This window comes from Callithrix jacchus, chromosome 9 (genome assembly GCF_049354715.1).
Source record: "Callithrix jacchus isolate 240 chromosome 9, calJac240_pri, whole genome shotgun sequence".
NCBI classification, from domain to species: Eukaryota; Metazoa; Chordata; class Mammalia; order Primates; family Cebidae; genus Callithrix; species Callithrix jacchus.
Window position 1 is genome coordinate 48,753,831 of NC_133510.1, and position 24,285 is coordinate 48,778,115.

The following is a 24,285-nucleotide window of genomic DNA, read 5'->3' on the forward strand; positions in this document are numbered from 1 at the left end:
TGTTGCGATCTCGGCTCACTGAAACCTCCGCATCCCAGGTTCAAGGGATTCTCTTGTAACAGCTTCCTGAGTAGCTGGGATTACAGGAACTTGCCACGACGCCCAGCAAATTTTTGTATTTTTAGTAGAGATGGGGTCTCGCCATATTATCCAGGCTGGTCTTGAACTTCTGACGTCAGGTGATCTGCCCGCCTTGGCCTCCCAAAGTGTTGGGATTACAGGCCTGAGCCACTGCGCCCGGCCATCTACTTCGTAGGAAACTGAAACCACAACACGCACCTGTACCCCTTCAAGGTAGAAACAAGCTAAATTAGTTTTACGAATCACTAAGCGGGTCGCTAAAGGCCTACTGAAAACGCTCTTCGCGGCTGCTCTAACTGTACAGCCCATCCGAAATGCGTCGGTTACAGCTGCGAAGGCCCAGGCCGGAGGCTAAGTCATAGAGCAGCACTCGCGCTTCGCCCCGGCAAAATGGAGCGTTACCTTACGGGGAAGCAGCGCCTCACCCACCTACAGCCAGGACTCGGTGGATGATGCAGGACTCAGCCCATTTCCCTGCCCTCCAGCTTTCACAAAGTCAGCCCCGCCCCCTTATCTTTCCCCAGAGAGTTTGGTTTCGCCCTCGCTAAGTGGGCAGAGCGCCGAACGATCGATGCTTTCCTCCCCGCCCCGAGATCCGCCATTTTTGAGGGCGGGGGAGGAGAAACAAGCCGGAGCAGCAGAGGCTCAACTGGATGCTGACTGAGTTTTGCCTCTCGTCCCAGCCCTGTGGGGCCGAGGCGGAAGAACCTATCAAAGCCCTTCCTCCCGCCGCCTCTCCGAATGAGGTGTCAGCGCCCGTGCGAGACAGCCCCCTTCCTCCTGCGAGAGTGAGTGGCAACCTGCGGCTCGACTGCCAGGCGCCCGCGCGCGCCCTCGCGCGCCCCTTCGCTGTCAGTTACCCCGCGCGCCTCCGCCCCTCTCCCGCCAGCTCTGCGCGCGGCGCAGACTCGTTTGTTTGTTTCTGCAGGAACCCAAGAGGAGGCCGAAACCGAGACCATGCCTGGGAAGCTGAAGGTGAAAATCGTGGCCGGGCGCCATTTGCCAGTGATGGACCGTGCTAGTGACCTGACTGATGCCTTCGTGGAGGTTGGTGCTGGGTCCTGCCCCTCAAAACACAGGGAGCGCCAAGCCCTCTGAAGGATCTACCCACCTCGCCCCCAGCCCCTCAGCTCCGTTCCCTTCTCGACTGCCCTTCCGTCGGCCGTGGTTGCCCAGCTCTCCCACGAGGGATGACCACGGAGACCTCAGCGCGTGCGATGGGTGCACGGCTCCTAGGCGTCCGCGGCACATCCCGTTGCGCGGCGAGGCTCATACTGTTCTGCATGCCGGGGTGACCCTGATGTCAGGACTCATTAACAGGCCACCTGCCACTCAGGAGATCCAAAGGCGTGGCCGCGCAGCCACACACACACACACACACACACACACACACACACACGGACGCCGGGTTGACTCTGATGTCAGGACTTACAGGCCACCTGGCACTCAGGAGATCCCAAGGTGTGTCCCCGCAGCCACCAAAACATGCACACACGCACACACACCCCTTGGGATGGGTGACCAGATTGGTGGACATCACGTTTAAGAACGTGCATGAAGCCCTTTATGGGCACTTGGAGTCCCATAGTCTGAGGAAATCCACTCTCAGGCCTGATATTTTTGTGAATCTGCCTTGCAAGTTTTAAAGCACAACTGTAACACTTCCTGCTCGTGTATGGACTGGTAGGTCTGATGAGGTGTGTCAGGGTAATTTAGGCCTTGAGGTAGGAAGTCAGTTAATTGCCATGGACTTAAATTGCAAAATTGCTTTTTAAGTCTAATGATTAGTTTAAAAGTCATGCAAATTAGTAAAGGCCTAGGGCCGGAAGGTAATAACCCAGAGTCTGAAAGAAGCCAAGTAAAGACTGTAATAAAAATTGGCGTGATGAGCCAGACCATTTGAGCAGTAATCATTTGGGCTATTAGTGCCTAGAGTTGCCGGATAGATACTTCATAATATATAGCCCGATTTCATCTCAATATTCCTCATTTCCTAAATGTTCTCTAACTTAATAATTGCAGTTCATTGCCCCTCCCACCACCTATTGTCATGGTGATTCTTAATTCATTTGAGAAAGTTCTTGAGTGCTCCTGTGCCAGATACTAGGTAATAGGAATCCACAAACAACCAAAGCATAGTATTTGCTTTCAGGTAGTTCAGACATCGACCCACACAGCCTATTTAATAACTAATAGCTAACATGTTGAATCTAATAATTTCCAGATCTATGCTAAGTACTTTTAAATTCTTAGTTTTCACAACAGTCCTGCTACAGGAGCATTGTGACTGTCCCATGTTACAGTTGAGGTAACCGAGGCCCAGGAAAGGTAGAAAATTTGCTTAAGATTACGTAGCTTGCAAACCTCCATAGCCTGACAGACAGTTCTCTTAACCACTCTGCTAATACAGCCTCACTAAACAAAGTGATGAATGTTGTATTAGAAAACAGTTCTGTCCCTGAAGGTTGAGAAGGGTTCCCTGTAGAAGTGACATTTGAAGGGCACCCAGGATTTTACCAGGCAAAGGCATAGAATGGGATATATAGTATGTTCAGGAAACTGTCTTAGTTTGGAATGGCTCTGGAGTAAAGGTAGGGGATATGTGGGTAGTGGAGCTTGATAGGGATGAGGCTGGAAAGCCCTATTTTCTATGAAACCTCCTTTTCTGTAATATTTATAAGGAGGGACAAGGAAGCTTTTTTTTTTCTTTCTTTTTTAAAGAGACAAGTTTTGCTCTGTTGCCCAGGCTGGAATGCAGCTCATTGTAGCCTCCCACTCCTTGCCTCTCAAGCCATCCTCCTGCTTCTTCTGCTTTGGCGTCCCAAAATGCTGGAATTACGGGCTTGAGCCACAATGCCTGTTCAGGGGAGTTTTTTTGTGCAGAAATAAAATAAGATCATACTTGTATTAGTTTGTTTCTTTATAGAATGGCCTGAATGAGAATGCTATTGATGGACTAGACAGATGGGCAGTGAGGCAGGGAGATCAGTTAAGAAGGTGATAAGATTATCCAGGTAATAAATATGTGGGGATGGTAAAAGGAATGGATTTGAACAGAAAGATTTTTGGGATATTGCTTAGGTTAAAATTGTGAGGCCTTGATAACTAGGTGGATTTTGCTGGTGAGGAAGGGGGCTGATTCACAGGTTACTTATTTCCTTCTTTGAACAAATTGAGTGTCTGCTGTTTGCTAGGCCCTGAGCTAGTCACTGGTTTAGCTGATACATATGCATGTATACATGGTGAATAAGACAGACTTGGTTCCTGCTGGGTTTTTTTTTTTTTTTTGAGACAGAGTCTTGCTCTGTTGCCCAGACTGGAGTGCTGTGGTGTGATCTCAGCTCACAGCAACCTCCGCTTCCCAGGTTTAAGCAATTCTCCTGTCTCAGCCTGCTGAGTAGTTGGGATTACAGGTGTGTAATTTTTGTACTTTTAGTAGAGATGGTGTTTCACTGTGTTGGCCAGGTTGGTCTTGAACTCCTGACTTTGTGATCTGCCCACTTTGGCCTCTCACAAGCGTGAGCCACCACACCTGGCTGGTTCTTGCTTTTAATGCAGCTTATATTTTAGTGGGAGAGATATACGTTTAAAGGGTACATAAATGATTAAATATATAGTTACAAATTGGGATGTGTGCCCTGAAAGAGAACAATAGAAAGAGAACGATAAGGAACACCTACTTTAGGTCGAGTAATCAGGGGAAGTCCCTGAGAAAGTGTGCATCACACCCAAGATCTGCTGGATGAGAAAGAGCCCGCTGCTGAGGGAGTATATTTGTGTGTGTAGAGGAGTGAGTGAATAGAAGATAACCTGGAGATTTCATGTAGAGATTTGGTGTGTTTAGGAAGCGAAGAATGATGCATGTGGCTGGCATGTAGTCAGTGAAGGGAAGAGTACTATAAGATAAAGTTGGAGAGTTAATCAAAGAGCCAGTCTTGCAAGGACAAAGGCCATGATTGAGAGTTTGAATTTTACCCTAAATTCATTGAGAAGCAGTTGTTAAGATGAGCACTATTTTTATACGGAAAATGGATTGAAGGGGAAAGAGTAGAAATTAGGCAGTTATCAAGATTCTGTAGTAGTTCAAATAACAGGTGATATGGGAATGGTTTTGGTAATGCGGACAAGTGGATGAATTGCAGGTATATTTTGAAGATGGACTAAAAGGTGACTCCTAGCTTTCTGAAGTATTTGGTTTTCTGACGTTCCATTGGGATGATAAAGATTGAGGAGGATCATTTTCCATTTCAGCATGTTAGGTTTGAGATATCTATACGGCCTTTAATTGGAGCTCTCAAAGAAGTGATTTGATTTATGACTACAGTATTCAAAGAAAAGTCTGAGTTAAAAGTGAGCACACTAGCCAGTGTTTCTCAACTATGAGACCCAGTACTCCCTTTAGATACCTGGTATTTTGAAATCTACCTTTTCTATCCTGGCATGATATTTTTTTGGTAATACAGCCTGTGTATACTTACAATTAAAAAAATCAGGGCCGGGCGCGGTGGCTCAAGCCTGTAATCCCAGCACTTTGGGAGGCCGAGGCGGGTGGATCACGAGGTCAACAGATCGAGACCATCCTGGTCAACATGGTGAAACCCCGTCTCTACTAAAAATTACAAAAAATTAGCTGGGCACGGTGGTGCGTGCCTGTAATCCCAGCTACTCAGGAGGCTGAGGCAGGAGAATTGCCTGAACCCAGGGGGCGGAGGTTGCCGTGAGCCGAGATTGCGCCATTGCACTCCAGCCTGGGTAACAAGAGCGAAACTCCGTCTCAAAAAAAAAAAAAAAAAAAAAAAAAAAAAAAATCAGTACAATGGTTTAACTATAATAAATAGAAGTATTTGTTGTTATTATTATTTTTTTTGAGACAGAGTCTTGCTCTGTTGCCCAGGCTAGAGTGCAATGGTGTGATCTTGGCTCACTGCAGTCTCTGCCTCCTGGGCTCAAGCGAGTCTTCTGCCTCAGCCTCCTGAGTAGCTGGGATTACAGGCTCCTGCCATCGCGCCTGGCTAATTTTTATATTTTTAGTAGTGATGGGGTTTTGCCACGTTGGTCAGGCTATTCTCAGACTCCTGACCTCAGGTGCTCTGCCCGTCTCGGCCTTCCAAAGTGTTAGGATTACAGGTGTGAGCCACTGCGCCCAGCCTGTTATTTTAATATGAAAGTCCTTTTTCATGACCATAATAGAAAGCATGAAGTAATTAGATGAGTCAATAAATATCGGCCTTTGAATGCATTAGGTACTGTACTGGATGCCCAGGCTATAGCAATACATTAAAAAAAAAACAAACTTCAGTCATGGAACTTACATTTTAGTGGGAGGAGGGAGTTCATAAGTAAGATAATTAAATAAAAGATATAGTATGCTGGATGGTGAGAAATGCCCCATGTGGAGAAAATAAAGCTGGGATGTGGGATAGGGAATGCCTTGCCTATGTGAAAATCATGCAAATAGGACTGCTTCTCAAACAGAATGAGACAGTTGTGTAGTTTTGGGATCTCAGATCTTCATTGCCATTGGTTATCTGATTTTTCCAAAATAGTCAATTCATGGGAAAAAGCAGAGTTGCCTCTTGATTTACATGATGGTTGTAGTTCTTGACAGTTACGTACCTTGAAACCTGATTGTAACACTTTTATCTGTAAAACTGAATTGGGTTCTAGGTAGGTTTCTTCTTTCTTTTTTTTTTCTTTTTGAGACGGAGCTTTGCTTTTGTTGTGCAGGCTGGAGTGCAATGGCACAATCTCAGTTCACTGCACCCTCCGCCTCCCGGGTTCAAGCGATTCTTCTGCTTCAGCCTCCCAATAGCTGGGACTATAGGCACACCACCACGCCTGGCAAATTTTTTGTATTTTTAGTAGAGAAGGGGGTTTCACCATGTTTGTCAGACTGGTCTTGAACCCCTGACCTCAGGTGATCCACCTGCCTTGGCCTCCTAAAGTTCTGGGATTACAAGTGTAAGCCATCACACCCAGCCTTTTCGGTACACATGTGATTATCTAGTGGGGCATTGGAAAATCATGACATGGTAAAAGTCTTCATTGTTGATAACTCTTTTGAATTGAAGAATACCTAGCATCTTTGACCCTTCCTCAATGCAAATGCTGTTTTCCCCAAAAGCACTGGTAGGCATTTCTAAAGCTTCTTTAGGAAGTGGTTCTGTCTTTTTTGCAAACCTGTGACTTAGGGTGAGGGAGATAAACAGGATAAATCCTTGAAAAAACTTGATATTAAGAGGTTTATTAGAGGAGGAGGACTAGAGGAAGGAAACTGAGATTGTGAGCCAGTGGGTGGGAGAAAAATGGGGAACGAAATGTCTTAGAAGGCAAGAGAGGAAGTTTCTAGAAAGAGGAAGCTCAACTGTTAAATGTCACTGAGGTCAAGTAGGAAGACAGAAAAATCATTGGATTGAACAACATGGGTTGTGATGAGGCGTGATGAGGATGGAATCCCATCCTGTCGTGATTTAAAGAGAATTAAAGTACATGGGAAGTGAGGAAGGACAAAGAGCATGAATAGGCAACAGTTTCAAGAAGTATAGCTATGAAGTGGGGGAGGAAAAATAGCGTGGTATTTGAGAAGTAGTTTTAGTACTTAAAAAAAATTAAAAGATACAGAACTTATTTGTGTGATAATAGCAATAATCCATTAGAAAGGGGAACAATTAATGCAGGAAAAGGGGGATAATGAAGGATTATACTATAATAAAGGGATAAATAGCTTGATATAGACTGTAAGTTTGTAGAAGAGGGAGATAATGAAGCTTGGGCTAGTCATAAGAAACCTTTATCCTGGTCCTGGAGGATGGTAAAATTTCCGGAGGCAGAGAGAAAAAGGAAGACAAAATTTTCAGGTGACTAGGACAAACTTGGTAAAAGCAAAAGAAGAAATTGAGTATGTATTGATGTAATTGAATGCATTTCAATTGAATGAATTTCATTCATGTGTAATCGAAAGTAGGATTCTTGTTGAATAGAAGTGGGAAATGGGGGATATGGATTACTGAGTAGTCCAGAAATTAAGAGGAGACGTTTATATAGTTGACGCTCTCTTAACAACTTCCATTAACTGACTCATTGCAATCCTCAGCACTCTGCATTCCTTCTAATACGTGTATTTGTAAATGCTCCTCTGAATAAGACTACTCTCTAGTGTGTCTGGAGTCTCCTATCAGTTCGCTGATAATGCTTAACCAAAAAGCAGTTGTGTTTATTCCCAAATCTGCTATGTCAACTGTATTTATTACTATAATTTATTTAAACCTTATATAAATCAGTGAATGTAAAGACATGGAAATGGTCACTAAAAGTTGCTCATGAATTGGTGGAGAAAAGATTGTAAAAAATAGAGGATTCTTTGTTTATATTTTTTAAAGCTGCCCAAACTGGAAATCATAGATGAATGTGGCTTACGCAAAAAAGATGATGTAGACCTCGAAGCAGTTGACCTTTATGCAAAGAAGAGGCCTTGTCCTTACATTAAAGACAGAGGAATGAATGTTTGTTTATGTGTTTTATCTTAAAATGTTTACAGTTTGCATTATTTTTAGTGATTCTCTAATTTAACCAAGTTATTTGATTAACTGATCAAGCATTGGTCCTGGTTGCGTTGATTGAGAGAATTTCCACTCTGTATGATGTCAGGAGTGTAGGGACCCAGTGAAGTAATACTAAAAGATGATTAGTGTTGCTGGAATCTCTAAAGTAAGATGGGGTTCTGTACAAGGAAGTATTAATGGAAATATATCTCAATATTAATATATGTTACAATTGTTTGGCATTGTTTGCAAGAATTGTTTGCTACATTGTCATCTTGTGTTTTTCCAGGAACCTTTGAAGGAACAGGAGAGGAAAATAAATATTTAATGACTATTTCCTATGTACAGACATTTTGCTAGGTCTCTATATGCATTATATCATGTAATGCTCACTTACAATCCCACTTTTCAGAGGAGGAAGCCAATTTAAATAACAGTTTAAATAACAGGTTAAATAACTTTCTCAAGGTAATTTAGCTAATGAGTGGGTAAAGAGGATGCTTTACTGGGGGAATCTCCATTAAAATCCCTGATGTTCTTTAACAGAGTTATAAGACATTCTTTTAATTGCTGAGTAATAAAATATCCTTTTAATTAAGTAAGACTGAGTGAACCGAGATTCTCTTGTACTAGAATGGAAAACATCCAATGTTGGCAAAATACACACTCCAGCCTTTTTCTTTTTGTTTCTTGTCCTTTATATGTTTGTTTGTTTGTTTGTTTGAGAGGCTGGGTCTTGCTCTGCTGCCCAGGCCTGAATGCAGCAGCCTCAAACTCCTGGCTTCAAGCAGTCTTCTTGCCTTAGCTTCCTGAGTAGCTGGGACTCCAGGCACACGCCATCATGCCTGGCTGATGCCTTTTCCTTTTTTTCTGAAATCATTTTTGTTTGTTTAATGCAGTTTGTGGACTATCAGATCTTTATTTAGAATGAACAGTTGCACAACAACAAAAAGGCACAGTATAGCACAACTGTTACAGTGGGACAAAACTGTAGAGTGCTCTAAACTTGTCACTTAAAAAATCATGTGCGACTTTTGGCAGTTGAGCCAAAACCCTTAAGTATATTTGGCTTTTGAATGGTTTTATAAATCCTAACAACATTTTACTTCATACAAAGCAGCTTTAGATAGACTAAACAATAAGTATTTCCATTGTGCCTTGAATATTGAAATGGAATGAAAATTAAATTAGTAATTAAGCAAGAACCTCTCTTCTTCCTTTTTCTCATTGTTTCATTTCTTTATTGTTGTGAATTAAAAAAACATGCAATACATGAATACTTCCCATTAAAAAAGATTCAAACAGTCAGAACTATAACTTGAAAACCCCTTACTTCTTACAACACTGTACTGTATTCCTTACATCCTGTCAGTCCCTTCTTCAGTGATAATTGCTATCAGTTCTTTGGCTTATGTTCATCTATTCTTCATCCTCTTACAAAAAAAATGTTTGTATATCTACCTTGCATTTTTATAAGCAAATATCATACCTTATACATTCTGCTACTTGTTTTTTCAGTTATTGTGTCATTGATATCTTCTCATGACAGTACATTCTTTAGTAGGGTCACATGATGTATTCTGTCCCTTTCCTGTTGAGTGACTATTTTTATAATTTTGGTGGGGAGGGCTTATGTGAAAGTACTTCTGTAGGTTAAATTCCTGGAAGCAAATTTAGGATTCTGTAATTTGAATGAAAATAAAGTTATTGCCATTTGAATTTTAAGTTTTGATGTTTTTGAATTTTAAAGTAACACATTTAAAATAGGTAGTATATATGCATGGTTCAAAACTCAAAATCTACAAAGTGAGTCAGCTTCTGTCTCACAGCCTTTCCCTTAACCAACCTCTTCTACTCTTTCTAGTGGCCACTGTTACTATTTCCTGTATATCCTTCTAGAAATAATGTGTGCATTTCTTGACATATACCTATTATATGAATTCTTTTTTTGTTTGTCGAAGAATGCCATATATCTGCAGTAGAAAGCTATATCTTGGCATATCTTGGAAGTTATTCCTTATCAGTGCATGGAGAACTGCTTTATTCTATTTAGTGCTACATTGTGTTGCTTTACCATAAATTTAATTAGTTCCATACTGATAGATATTTAGATTGTTTCCAAGCTTTTGCTACGGTAATGCTGCTGATACATGTCATTGTGTACCTCTGTGGGATAAATTCTGAGAAATAGAATTGCTAGCTTAAAAATGGATTTAAGGCATTTAAAATTTTGGTATATGTTGTCAAGTGGTTTTCTGTAGAGATTGTTCTATGCTCCTACCAGCAAAGTATGACAGTACCTCACCAGTTCTGTTTTTAAACCTTTTGATCTTTGCCAGCCTGATAAGTAAAAATATTTTAGTTTGCATTTCTCTTAGTATGAATGAGGTTGATCATCTTTTGATGTGGTTAAAGACAGCTGTATTTCCATTTCTGTGCCTTGTCTGATCATATCCTTTGCCTATTTTTTCTGTTGGATTGTTGATCTTTTATTGCTCTGTACATGCTCTTTAGAAATTGGGGAAGTTAGTTCTTTGTGTTATGTGGAGCTGGTCAAGCAGAACAGTGGGTAATCCCTTGTAGTGGGTAATCCCTTGTATAGTCTATAAGCTTACCTGGGCCCATCTGTACCTTCTTCCCTTTGTCTCAGAGGATTAATAGTCTGTTTTTCTCCTTTATGGTTAATCCCTCTATTAGTTTGCTGACATTAAGATTTTCTTTTATTCACATTTTTGATATTTATATGTGAATAATTTCTTATTTGTTTTTAGGTAAAATTTGGTAATACCACCTTTAAAACAGATGTGTACCTCAAGTCACTCAACCCTCAGTGGAACTCGGAGTGGTTTAAATTTGAGGTAAGTTTTAAATGTCAGCATTTTTTAATGTATTTTTTTGAGATGACTCTTTTCCCTCAGGAATGATGAGAACCCTTTATTTCAGGCATAGTAGTTTTTCTACATCATAAAAATACTTTCTTCTCTCTTTACCTGAAAGTATTGAATCTAAAAAAAGTTATATTACATTTAAGAAAATACAGTGTATAATAACACATGAACAAAAGAAGTCCTCAAATGTATCATTTTATTATTGTAGTTGTCTCTAGATTTTAGCATATACCAAAAATTACTTAAGAACAATATATGGATTAAAAGAAATTCTAAAAATTGTGGTAATGTATATCGTGAATATTGCCGTGTAAATCATTTGTAAGTGTACAGTTTGGTAGCATTAATTATAATCACAGTGTTTTGCTACCATCACCACTACTTCCAGAAATTTTTCTTCACCCTAAACGGAAACTGTACCCATTAAGCAGTAACTTCCCATTCTTTCCCTAGACTCTGGTAACCTCTGATCTACTTTCTGTCTCTTTGAATTTGCTTATGTTAGATATTTCACATAAATGGAATCCATATACTACTTGTCCTATTGTATCTGGTTTCTTTTAGTCAGCATAATGCTTTCAGGTTGACCCACACTGTAACATGTATCAGAATTTCATTACTTCTTATGGCTGAATAATATTCCATTGTTTATATATGCCACATTTTATTTTCTAGTTGAGTTATTTATCTTTTTGTCATTGAGTTGTAAGAGTTCTTTATATATTCTGAATATTAATTCATTATCAGATATATAGTTGCAAATATTTTCTCTCATTTAGTAGATTGTCTTTTTACTTTTTGATAATTTTCTTTGATGCACAAAAGTTTTTAATTTTGATGAAGTCCAATATGTTTAGTTTCGTTTTGTTTTCAAATGAAAGAATCCATTGTCAACTCCAAGGTCATGAAGATTACCCCTCTTGTTTTTTTCTAAGAGTTTTATGGTTTTAGTTTTTATATATAGGCCATGGATTCATTTGGAGTTAATATTTATAATGGTGTGAGGTAAGAGGTCAACTTTATTCCTTTTTCATTTTTATTTTTTAAGACAGAGTCTTGCTCTGTTGCCCAGGCTGGAATGCAGTAGCACGATCTTGGCTCACTGCAACCTCTGCCTCCAGGGTTCAAGTGATTCTCCTGTCTCAGCCTCCCTAGTAGCTTGGATTACAGGCCTGAACCACCATGCCAGTAATTTTTTTTTGTATTTTTATAGAGACAGGGATTTGCCATGTTGACTAGGTTGATCTCAAACTCCTGACCTCTAGTGATCCACCCACCTTGGCCTCCCAAAGGGCTGGGATTACAGGTGTGAACCACCATGCCCAGCCCAGACTTCATTCTTTTGCATGCAGAAATTCAGTTGTTTGGGCACATTTATTAAGAGAATGTTCTTTTCCTGTGATTGGTAGTGCACACAGAGACAGAAGGTAGTTATGCTCCGGTGGCTTATGGCCTGGTGATCTTAGGGGACTTCTTCAAGAGAGGAGCCTCCCATCTCCTTACCCAGGTTTTTTTTCATTCCTCCTCTCTTCCCATGTGTGCTTCCTCCCTCGAGGCACTTTGAACCTGGAGGTGCCTATCACCCGTGTTCTCCTCCTGTGCTCTTCTTAGAAAGTCCGTTGTGTTGCTGTTAGGATGTCTGTTTCATGTTGTGCTCCGCCACCTCCCTGCAGTTTCTGCTGTCTTTCTCTGCACATCGGTATATTTTTTTCATGCATCGATTTGGTCTGTTAGCATGCCCAAATCCTCCAAGAGATTATAGGGACTATACTAGGCTTTGGGAACAACAAGATGACATACAAAAGGAGATATAGGTCTTACTTACAGACGGTTATTATAGCCCAGACACTGGTGAAGTGCTTTACATGTGTTAACCTCATTGAATTCTTACAATGCCGTGAAGGCACCTTTTATTTTAAGATGACTCAGAAGTCCAACTCAGAGCTAGCTAAGTGGTAAAGTGGGAAAGATTCATGTGTCAGACTTGAAACTAAAGTCTGTTCGACTTCAAAGCTATTACCAGGCCACCACATCTCCATCTTACATTCTCTCATTCTACCCACCACTCCCTCCCCAAATTAAACATCCCTATCAGTTATTATTCCTGTGCCATCAATGCTTTTCCTGATTTTTTTTGTTCTTCACTGCTGTATCCTCAGCACCCAGAACAGCATGTAATAGGCTCTCAGTAAATATTTGCTACACATATTGCCCATCTTCTCTGATACTACTTCCTTTACCTCAACTGGAAGTGAAATTTTCTTGTTTGAAATTTCTGTTGGACAACTTAAGAACCTTGTGAGGACCAATTTGGTTTTCCTCCCCTGCTATTTCATGCCAACCCTTATACTGGGCAGCATTGTGGTTGCTGTGCCTTTTCTGAGGCCTATGTAACAGCCATTGTGGAGCCTGGGTAAAGTTTAGACCTTGCAGGGTAAGATGTGTTTTTCAATGAAAGAGAACAAGGGAAGGAAAGCATTGGTTTGCTTGAAAGATGCTTTGATCATGCTTGGGAACCTATGTAACTCATAGATGAAGATGGAAGAAATGACACTAGGATTTTTAGGCACTGCTTTGCTTATGGTTTATATTAGGACCTTGATCTTTCTTTTAGTACTGGAAGACACATTCTCTAGTGGTTGGGATACTGGGGAGCAGCCCTCTATTGGAAAAGCTTAAAGGTCTGGATTAAGAGAACAAATTCTATTTCTGGTGCCTGCTAATTTGCAGATGACCTCAGACAGCCTTACTATTTGGAGCCTCTGTGTTTTTCAAATGTGAATCTTTTCCAGAGTAGTATTGAGGTGGCTATGAAACATGTTGTTTATAGGAAGGTCTTTGTGTATGTTAATATGAGTTGGAACTAGTCAAAAAAAAAAAAAGGAAATAATATTTTTAAATCACTCAGCATTTTGGGATAGTCATTCAGCATTTGGCAGAAAGTGGGTTTGAATATCGGCATTTTTGGGTATATCTTCTGTTCTTTAGTTAATGTATAGTTTAGTTAGTCTGAATGGCATAGGTGTGCTAAAATAATAGAACTGCAGTTTGAAAAGCTTTTGTGGCCATACTTAAATGTCAGCTTGCCTAAGAAAGGTGTGCCTCATCTGTAGACTTGGAGCATTTATGGGCAGTGGCAGCTTTTATTTATTATCTCTGTGGAATATAACTGTGTTTCTCAAAATTACTACCTCATTAGAGTAGCTTGTCTGTGTCTCAGTTGTCTACCAAAAGGATTCAGTTATAGAAACTGTTATTCTTCTTCAGTCTAACGCTCTCCCAACTGAGCTATTTCGGCTGACAAACTGTTATTCTTAACCTCCCAGTAGCTTTCACCCAAAGGTTTTCAAGCAGATGGATCTAAGGAAGATAATTTCTAATTTCTGTAAACTCCAGCTCTTTTAAAATGAGCTTCCATGTTATCTGCTAGAACATTGAACTGAAAGTCAGTAAATTTTTTTTAGGACTTCACCTTTGAGGCAAGTTTAAAAAAATCAGTTGGACATAGATATAAGGATTTATTTCTGAATTCTCAATTCTGTTCCATTGGTCTATATGTCTATCTTTATATTCTTACCATACTATTTTAATTACTATAGCTTTGTAGTGAGTTTTGAAACCAGGAAGAGTGAGTCCTACAATTCTATGATTTTAGTTGAGATTTTTGTTGTGAAATATTTTGATTTTCTTCTCATTTTCTTTTGTGTATATGTACATATTTTTCTTTTAGCTGTTTCTAAAATCCCACTATGTATTTTGAAAGACCTTTTACACATGTATTCAGTCTATTGTGTCATTTTAAACTACATTATTAAGATTAAGATGTGGAATACATGCATCAAAAATAATCAGAGTAACTTGCTTACATGATTTCAGATGGAATTAGAATTACAGAGTCCATCTTCATTACCCAAGCAAAACACTGGAATGCTTATACAGTTTTATTTTGATGGCCTTTTCCCCCCACTATAACCTAGAAATGGTTAAAAACAAATAGTTTTAATTACACTGTTATTGGAATGGTGAAAAGAGGCAAGCTTAATATGTCAGAGTAATTTTCATGGTACTAGGAAATATTAAAAAAATGATATTTCATTTTATTGATGATGATAATAAACTGGTAATTTTTAAAGCTAATGAGTACCCAAGAAGCTTACTTAACAATATAAAAAATAATACATTTATTTTATGAAATACGGGATTTACCAGGCAGTTCCCTTAAAATTTAGTTAGTTACTGGCCAGATGCCGTGGCTTATGCCTATAATTTCAGAACTTTGGGAAGCTGAGGTGGGTGGATCACCTGAGGTCCAGAGTTCAAGACCAGCCTGGGTAGCATGGTGAAACCTCCTCTCTACTAAAATACAAAAATTAGCCGGGCATGATGGCATGTGCCTATAATTGGGAGCTACTTGGGAGGCTGAGGCCTGAGAATCCCCTGAACCTGGGAGATGGAGTTTGCAGTGAGTCGAGATCATACCATTGCACTCCAGCCTGGGTGACAGAGCGAGACCCTGTTTAAAAAAAAAAAATTTAGTAAGTTACTGTTTTGACTAGTCTTCCTGAATAATGTATATGCTGTGAAAAATGTACTTAAAAGTTTTGTTTATAGTTATGTAGTTCTTTTTTTAACTCTGTTTATCAGCTGTTAATTGCATTCTGTTATATATATGTATTAACTATATATATATAGTGAGTACTCAAATAAATGTCTTAAACAAAATAGATGTTTTTATGTAAAAGAAATGTGCCAGGCATTGTAAGGGTAGTGTGGTTGCTCCATGCAGTCATTCCGGACTTTGTCATCTATACATAGCTTGTGGCTTCTCTTAAAAAGATTCAACGTCCTTTTGGCTCCAGTTTAGCACCCAGAATTCCAGTGAGCACCTGAGTGTTCCAGGCTGGCAGAAGGAGCTAGAGTGAAGGGGAGTCCAGGAGGAGCGGGTGATGAGCTAACATAACACTTTCAGCCGAGCAAGCCTTCTTTAAGTTTTCCCCCTTCCTACCAAGCTCTGTGTAATGATTTATGCTTGTATCACATTTGGTTGCAAGGGAGGCTAAGAAATGCAGTCTTTTGGCAGTACATATTGCTAATTTAAACATTTAAAACATCTCTCAGAAAGTCTTAATTTAAAATGTTTTGTGATTTCAGATGGACTCCATTTAATCTACTAAATATTCTTAATTACCTCATAATTCTTGAATTTCTCTATTCAGGTTATTCATATAGTTAGCGATCTATGTATGATGTATCAGAAGCTATTTTTGGTCACTTAGTTTTTAGTATAGTGCCCTCTAATGTCAGGAAAGGGATACCTAGTGTACTATGAGAAAAAAATGATAATACTCAGTGGTGAATGTGTAGGTGGTTAAATAAGTATATACAGAGAGTATTTTTAATGGTGTTAGAAATTGGGGGGAATGCCTTGGAGTAATGGTTAATGGTTTGGTTTAGGATTCTTTCTGTTTTATTAAATGTGTAAACAACAGAATAGTAGTGGAGAGAATGCCATTGGATGACAGATGATTCGGAGTGGATTGTTACTCAAAATGATCATTTTATTTTAACATTTCATTATGGAAAATCTCAAGCATGCACAAAGGTAGATTAGTATATTGAACCACCTATGAGTCACCCATCTTTAACAACTGTCTACATTCTGCGGTTCTTGTTTCATCTTTTTAAGTACCCCCCCACCACCAGTTTTCCTTGTGGGGATATTTTAAGGCAAATTTGAGATGTTATATAATTTCATCTATAAATTCCAAATTATATAACTCTTATAAAGAAGGACCCTTTATAAATAAAGCCTTAGATCATATTGTCACACCAATGATATCAATAATAATTCCTTAATGTATTTTAATTCTTAAAATTATCTTCAGAGACTGGTTTATTAGCTTAACATTAACAAGAAATTAAATAGGGATAGGGAAAGGCCTAATGTTTCATATTTAAGTTTAAAAAACCACCAAACTATAAGGGTTGTAGAGCTATCACTTGACCAAAGCATGTATAAGAATGATATAGAGATTTTAGCCAGCCACAGATTTAGTCTTAATAGAACGATATGTCTGATGTAAAGAAGAACATCCACAGACTGCATTTTGAAAGTATAATATTCTAATTATAGAAAATAATGATCCCTTTGTATTCTGTCCCTGTCTTAATATGTTCCCTTCCATCATTTTGAATCCTAACTGTGTATAATATGTTCCCTTCTAGCTACTATATTTGTTGAAGGGTGCTGGCAAATTAGATAATAGCATGATATCCAGAAAGTGGCAGCCAAAATAGTGAATATGTCTTCCATGAGGAAGAAATTGTTTTGTGCTGTTCTCCATTGTAAATCCCTCTGTTTGGCACAGTGTTTGACACATAATAACTCAATAATGACTGAATAAAAGGAGAGAGGGTAGACGTTTATATCATGAACTTGATTCGTGAACTTAGATTGTTTTTTCTTACACACAAAAAATTGTTAGTTTTGCTTACGGGTTTGTTCTCTGAAATTGCCTTTAGAAATTGTGGTGTAATTGTGCTCAGATAGCATTCTTCTCACTATAGATACTACGTGAACTCTGATATGACATTCCTTAGGCATTTTTGCTGTATATTTTAGGCAGAGTTATAAAATATAGGATAATATTTTAAAAATTGAGATATAATTTTTTGTTGTTGTTAATCATCCCACTCTTGTGCTGGAAAATAAACTTTTTTTCTTTAGGAAGATGGTATATTGTGTAGGAAAAGGAGTTATATCTTTTTTTGTTAATTCTTCTCTCTACTTTGGTGCTTAGAAATAAATCGGTAAGATTTTATTTGGAGATATGTCATCCTTTTCATTTGGTATAGGTATACATTTGTGGTAATTCAGATTTAAAAACTATGTGAGATTTAATTTTAAGGTATACTTTTAGGTGGATGATGAAGACTTACAAGATGAACCTTTACAGATCACAGTTCTTGACCATGATACTTACAGTGCAAATGATGCCATTGGTAAAGTGTACATTGATATTGATCCTTTACTGTACAGTGAAGCCGCCACAGTCATCTCAGGATGGTTTCCAATTTATGATACCATACACGGTAAGGAATAATAAGAAAGTATTATAAATAACAATCTTAATCTTTTTTATTTGTCCTTAAATATGTTTGTGCTATATTTGATGGTTTAAAATATATGTCTTTAGGCTGGGCTCAGGCCTGTAATCCCAGCACTTTGGGAGGCCGAGGCAGGCAGATAATCTGAGGTCAGGAGTTTGAGACCAGCCTGACCGGCATGGAGAAACGCCATCTCTACTAAAAATACAAAATTAGCTGGATGTGGTGGCACATGCCTGTAATCCCAGCTACTTGGGAGGCTGAGGCAGGAGAATCGCTTGAACCTGGGAGGCAGAGGTTGCAGTGAGCCAAGATTGCACTCCAGCCTGGGCAACAAGAGTGAAACTCCATCTCAAAAAAACATATATACATATATATCTTTAAATGATGCCTTTTAAAAAATAGACAAATAGTAGTAAATTATTGTTAGTAAAATTCTTGCTTCTCTGAACATAATTTGAGATAATGCCTGCTAAATTTGTGCAATATTATAGGTAAATGAATGATTTAAAATTCATCTAGTATTGATATGTGTTTCTAAAACACATTTTCAAACTGATTAATAATGATTTTTGTACTTAAAAATTATTTAAAAGTCTTTGTTGCCTGAAGCAGAGCTCTCAAACTATAGTCTGTGAACACATAATAGTAGTTCCTTAGAGGCTTTCACAGAGTCTGTGAGTTGAGAATTGTTTTCCATATAATACTCTTATGTTATTCATTATTCTTTTTCTTTCTCACAAAGGTGTAACAAAGTTTTCTAGAGGTTTTATGATATGTGACATTATCACACATTGATTGCAGAGCAGAAATGAGACTGTGCATCATTAGATATGATAGAAAATTCCAAAAATGTAACAGAGTGTCACTCTTTGCACTACATATTTTTTTTTTGAGATGGAGTTTCACTTTGTTGCCCAGGTTAGAGTGCAGTGGCGTGATCTCAGCTCACTGCAACCTCTGCCTCCCAGGTTCAAAGGATTCTCCTGCCTCAGTCTCCAGAGTAGCTGGGACTACAGGCACCCACCACCATACCCAGCTGATTTTTGCATATTTAGTAGAGGTGGAGTTTCACCATGTTTTTGTAAATATATTTTTATTAAAAACTATTGCTTATGTTTACATAAATGAGTTTATTAACTTTAAATGAAGTAATAAGTATATGTTTTTAAATTCCCAGTTTTAATTTTTAATATGGTAAATATTGATAGATGTGACCCACCCATATAGACAAAAGGTCATCAGTGATTTTTATTTATTTATTTTTTGAGACAGAATCTCACTCTTTTGCCCAGGCTAGAATGCAGTGGCACAATCTCAGTTCATTGCAACCTCTGCCTCCCATGTTCAAGTGATCCTCCTGCCTCAGCCCCTCTAGTAGGGGGGATTACAGGCACACGCCACCGTGCTTGGCTAATATTTGTATTTTTATTAGAGATGAAATTTTGCCATGTTTGCCAGGCTGGTCTTGAATTCCTGACCTCAGGTAATCCACCCGCCGGCTCACCGCAACCTCTGCCTCCTGGGTTCAGGCAATTCTCCTGCCTCAGCCTCCTGAGTAGCTGGGATTATAGGCACGTGCCAACATGCCCAGCTAATTTTTTGTATTTTTAGTAGAGACAGGGTTTCACCATGTTGACCAGGATGGTCTTGATCTCATGACCTCGTGATCCACCAGCCTCGGCCTCCCAAAGTGCTGGGATTACAGCCATGAGCCACCGCGCCTGGCCCTGTCTTTTCTTTCTTTCTTTCTTTCAACATTTTTAACTTGGGAATTATATTGAGAGTAGTTTATTAAAAGGATATAAGATGTTTGCTGGGATTTATGTATAATTTGTTTTGTGATATTATTTATATCCTATTATTCACTAATGTTAAAAAATGGTAAATTGAAAAACAGCATTTTTAAATAAATTAGGGAATATATAAACTCTTAGTTATAGAGTCAGGAAAAAGTGTATTTTCAAAAACCAATGTCATAAGAAAATTATACAATATATTATGAATCACAGAATTCAGGTTACAAAACATGATTTAAAATGTGTTTAGAAACAAAAGAATTGCATATACGTGGTATCAGTGGAGAAGTTACAGAATACATGATAAAATATTTATCCCTGGATAATTTTATTTCTGGATTATAATTCTGTTTTCCTTGTTTGCCTTTCTCCATATTTTCTACAATGTATATGTATTTTGTCTGTAATTAGAAAATAAAATTCAGTCAAATGTTATATTACTAATTGAAAAAGATGCTGAAGAAGTCATCTGGGATTAATTCTTGGGTTTGGATTAAAAACAATAGCTGTATGAGTGAATTTTCCAAACATTTTATATTAAGCATTATTTATCGTTGGTTTAACATGTTTATGGGCCCTTTTTTAGGAATGTAATGCTTTCTTTTTCTTTTCTTTTTTGTTTTGTCAAGGCAGAGTCTCACTTTGTTGCCCAGGCTGAAGTGCAGTGGCAAGAACATGGGTCACTGCAGCCTTGAGCTCCTGGGCTCTGGTGATTTTTCTACCACAGCCTCCTGAGTAGCTGGGACCATGGACGTGTGCCACTGAACTTGGCTAATTTTTTTTTTTAACTTTTTGTAGTGATGGGGGTCTTACCATGTTGCCCAGGCTGGTCTTGAACTCTTGGGCCCAAGCAGTCCTTTTGTCTTGGCCTCCCAAAGTGTTAGGATTACAGGTGTGAGCCACTGCACCCGGCTCATATTGCATGCTTGCTCTATTTCTTGTTTCTTTTTTTTCTTCCTTCCTTTCCTTTCTTTCTTTCCATTTTTTCTTTTTTCTTTCTTCTTTTGAGGCAGGGTCTTGCTTTGTCACCCAGGTTGGAGTGCAGTGACACAATCTTAGCTCACTGCAGCCTTGACCTCCTGGGCCCAAGTGATCCTCCCGCCTCAGCCTCCCAGGTAGCTGGGATTATAGGCACATGCCATGACACCTGGCTGATTTTTAAATTTTTTGTAGAGACACGTTTTTGCCATATTAGCTAGGCTGGTCTTAACTCCAGAGCTCAAGTGAACCGCTCACCTCAGCTTCCCAGAGTGCTGAGATTTGCTTTCTTAATATTTTAGTAGGTAAATTATTGAGTCAGTTTTCTTAGGTTTTCCACCACAAGTACGAATTTGACATGAAGTCAGGACAGTTAAGTGAAAATATTTAGTGAATGTTTAGAGATAAGAGCTGGGTCATTCTTATTTATCAGTGCATGTTTTGAAAACCCTTATTCTTGGAATTTATTTATTTAATTAATTTTTAAAAATAGAGACAGGATCTCACTGTGTTGCCCATGCTGGTCTCAAAGCTGTCCTCCTGCCTTGCCTCCCAAAGTGCTGAGATTACAGGCATGAGCCACTACTCCTGGCTTGGAATTTTTTAGTTAGCTTACTTTTTTTTTTTTTTTGAGACAGAGTTTCGCTCTTGTTACCCAGGCTGGAGTGCAATGGCACTATCTCGGCTCACCGCAACCTCCGCCTCCTAGGTTCGGGCAATTCTCCTGCCTCAGCCTCCCGAGTAGCTGTGATTACAGGCGCGTGCCACCATGCCCAGCTAATTTTTTGTATTTTTAGTAGAGACGGGGTTTTACCATGTTGACCAGGATGGTCTCGATCTCTTGACCTCGTGATCCACCCGCCGCGGCCTCCCAAAGTGCTGGGATTACAGGCTTGAGCCACCGCGCCCGGCCCGTTAGCTTACTTTTAACTTGTATTCATTGAGATGAATAAAACTTCTTTTGTTTTAAATCAGATTCTTGCATTAATTGTTAAGAATATATAATCTGAGATCATAAAGATGTGAATTTTAGTCCTGGATCTGCCACTTAACAGCTATTGACACTATGAAAAGTTTTTAACTTTTATTATTTAAATATGAATTTCTTTCTTCGTAAAATGGGGATGATACTACTACAGAAATTACCTTATTGGGTTGACGTGATCACTATGAGATACAAACATAAAGCATTTAGTACATCCTCTGTCAGTGCTCAGCAAATCTTGTCACCATAATCATTATCGTCATCTTCAATTTAAATTGGACTCTTTTCTGATTAGTCTTGGGTCAAATTGGAGACTTGTGGTGAAAATGAAAATTATTCATTTTCTAATGCATATACATGTTAGGCTTCAGAAAATATACAGACACTACTGAGAATAAAATAATTAAAAAACAAAGCTGGCATTTCTATTATAATCAATGTTGTGCCTTGATTTATGATGGGATTATGTCCAGATAAACTCATCTTAAGTTGAAAATGCATTTAATACATCTAACCAACCGAACATTGTAGTTTAGCCTAGCCTATCTCACATGTGCACAGAACACTTGTATTAGCCTACCGTTTGGCAGAATTAACTAAAACGAAGACTACTTTTTAAATAAAGTATTGAACATCTCATGTAATTCATTGAATTCTAGACTGAAAGTGAAAAATAGAATGGTTTTGTACCATGTTAAAGTTCAAAAAATTGTAAGTTTAAATCATTATATTTTAAAATCATTATTTACCATTAACTTGCTTCATTATTTAATTGTACATTGCTTTCTTAAGGTAGAAACTTGATTTTCTTTTTAAATTTGTAGGTATCCGTGGGGAAATCAATGTAGTTGTCAAAGTAGACCTCTTCAATGATTTAAATCGGTTTAGACAGTCATCATGTGGAGTCAAATTCTTTTGCAGTAAGTAAATACATTCTATTACTCAACAGGAAATGTAATAACTGTAAAATATGAGAAATGAAATTAACATTTCAGATAGCAAGTAGAAAAGGTATTCTTGGTTTTAATGCCAAAGTGAAAATTGTTAATTTTCTAGAAATAGTTAACGGTAGTTCTGATTTGAGTATAAATGGTATCTAGTTTTTGAAAATTTATGGAAATTTTCATTAGAAAAATCGGTGACATTTTAATATAGTATAAAACACTGAAAGAAAGGAGCAGAACACTATGGCTAAGCACTGTGGTGCTATCCTAAATGACACAGGCTTCTATGGGTATTGAGTCTATAGAACTCCTTGAAATGTGTGGGTCTGAAATGGGCAGGTCCGGGTTACTCACAGCCAGCCTGCAATAGTAGAATTGAAATCCCTAAGTAGTTGAGTTAGCTTCAGTGCACAAATGTTTATTTTAACAGACTAATTTGGTACAGATGTATCAGATTCTCTTTTTAATTTGAACTTGACTCCTCAGGTTATGTCAGAAAGGCAGTGGTTTGATTTTTGTAACTGCTTTATGGTATACAGAAGTACTTTTACAAAGGGCTTTGAATAATGAAAGATTTAAAAAAATCATTATCTGCTTTCTACGTATTTATATAACAATTAGCTAGCTGACTTTAATTTTGATTTTTTTAAACTTTGTATTGAATTCTATTTAAGGCTGTCTATAGCTGTTTTCCAAATTATGCAAATAAATTCATATTTACTTACATGAGAAAGGTGAGAGGCCTCATGGAAGAAAATAATTATTTCTAAGAATAAAATAGATCTTAGAAGACTTATTGGAAGTATTATTATAATTACATTGAGAATATTATAGTAAAAGGTGTTCTGTTATGTATCTAAAGGTCAGAAAACTGAGATGTACATTTTTTAAAAATTCAGAATTTTTTTTTGATAAACAGAAGCATGATAATTTGTTTTAACAGCAACATCTATTCCAAAGTGCTATAGAGCTGTGATAATTCATGGATTTGTAGAAGAACTTGTGGTCAATGAAGACCCAGAATATCAGTGGATTGATCGAATTCGCACACCAAGGGCATCAAATGAGGCCAGACAGAGACTCATTTCATTAATGTCAGGTATTTAAAAAAAAACCAAAACTTTATTACTGACTGATTTAATACTTTCCTAAATTTTTCACTTTCCTTTGTCATGCCACCTCAAATTTTGCGATGAATTATAAGTCACTAAATGCCTTCCCCTGGCCCAGTCTTCCTGAACACACTTGGATTGGCCTCTTTTAACAAGTGGAAATGTGAATCAGAAGCTTTTAGTGAAAGGAAATTGTGTTGATGAGGTAGTATAGTGGAAAGAGCCCTGAGCAACAGGGTTAAGGAAGGAACCCTGAGTGGGAACCTGGATTCTAGTTTTCCTCCATCTACCATTTATTTGTCAGAGCTTAAGCAAATCGCTTCCCTCTGTCTCTCATTCTTTCTGTTCAAATGTTGCCTTTTCACAGTTCTTCCCTGGGTACGGTAGGTCCCTCTATCCCTCCGACCACTTTCCCTGCCCCTCTGACCTCATTCCCTTTTTATATTTTTCTTTGAAAAATTTGCTTACCGTTTTAAAGTTTATATTAATGTTTATATGTGTATATATGTGAATACATATGCATACATATATTTTACACAAAGTATCAATGTTTTTATTTTTTTTACCACTATCATATCCAGTCTTATAGTATATAATGTAAAGATTCGAAGCAAGAATGAGATTTATATTTATATAATAAATATATGTTTTTATTCTCTATATTTGTGCTGTATAAGTATATATTTTATAATTATGCTATATTGTAATAGAATTATGTTCTATATTTTATAGATTATGTTTGTATATTTTCTCTGTATGTAATATTAATATATGTTAATTGTTTTTTTATCTGTTTACCCCACCACTATGTAAAATCCACTAGATTTGAGCTTTCTCTTTCTCATTCACC

The 24,285-nt window shown here is 38.1% G+C and overlaps 1 protein-coding gene across 50 annotated transcripts in view; it reads left to right on the plus strand.

The window, feature by feature from the left end:
* The first annotated feature begins 671 nt into the window (after nt 1-671).
* Nucleotides 672-24,285, plus strand: part of C2CD5 (C2 calcium dependent domain containing 5) — a 93,480-nt gene continuing 69,866 nt past the window's right edge. For 42 of the 50 annotated variants that reach the window (XM_078336065.1, XM_078336067.1, XM_078336066.1 and 39 more), the window contains exons 1-6: nt 672-869; nt 1,010-1,128; nt 10,394-10,480; nt 17,431-17,602; nt 22,204-22,299; nt 23,267-23,422. Coding sequence is in view for 47 of the 50 variants with exons in the window: in XM_035256080.3 (XP_035111971.1) it covers nt 1,039-1,128; nt 10,394-10,480; nt 17,431-17,602; nt 22,204-22,299; nt 23,267-23,422 (601 nt within the window). In the remaining 3 variants the exon portion in view is untranslated. Of the gene's footprint in view, nt 870-991; nt 1,129-10,393; nt 10,481-17,430; nt 17,603-22,203; nt 22,300-23,266; nt 23,423-24,285 lie in introns of those variants that run through there. The other 8 variants (XM_078336046.1, XM_078336049.1, XM_078336053.1 and 5 more) reach the window with 1 other exon arrangement.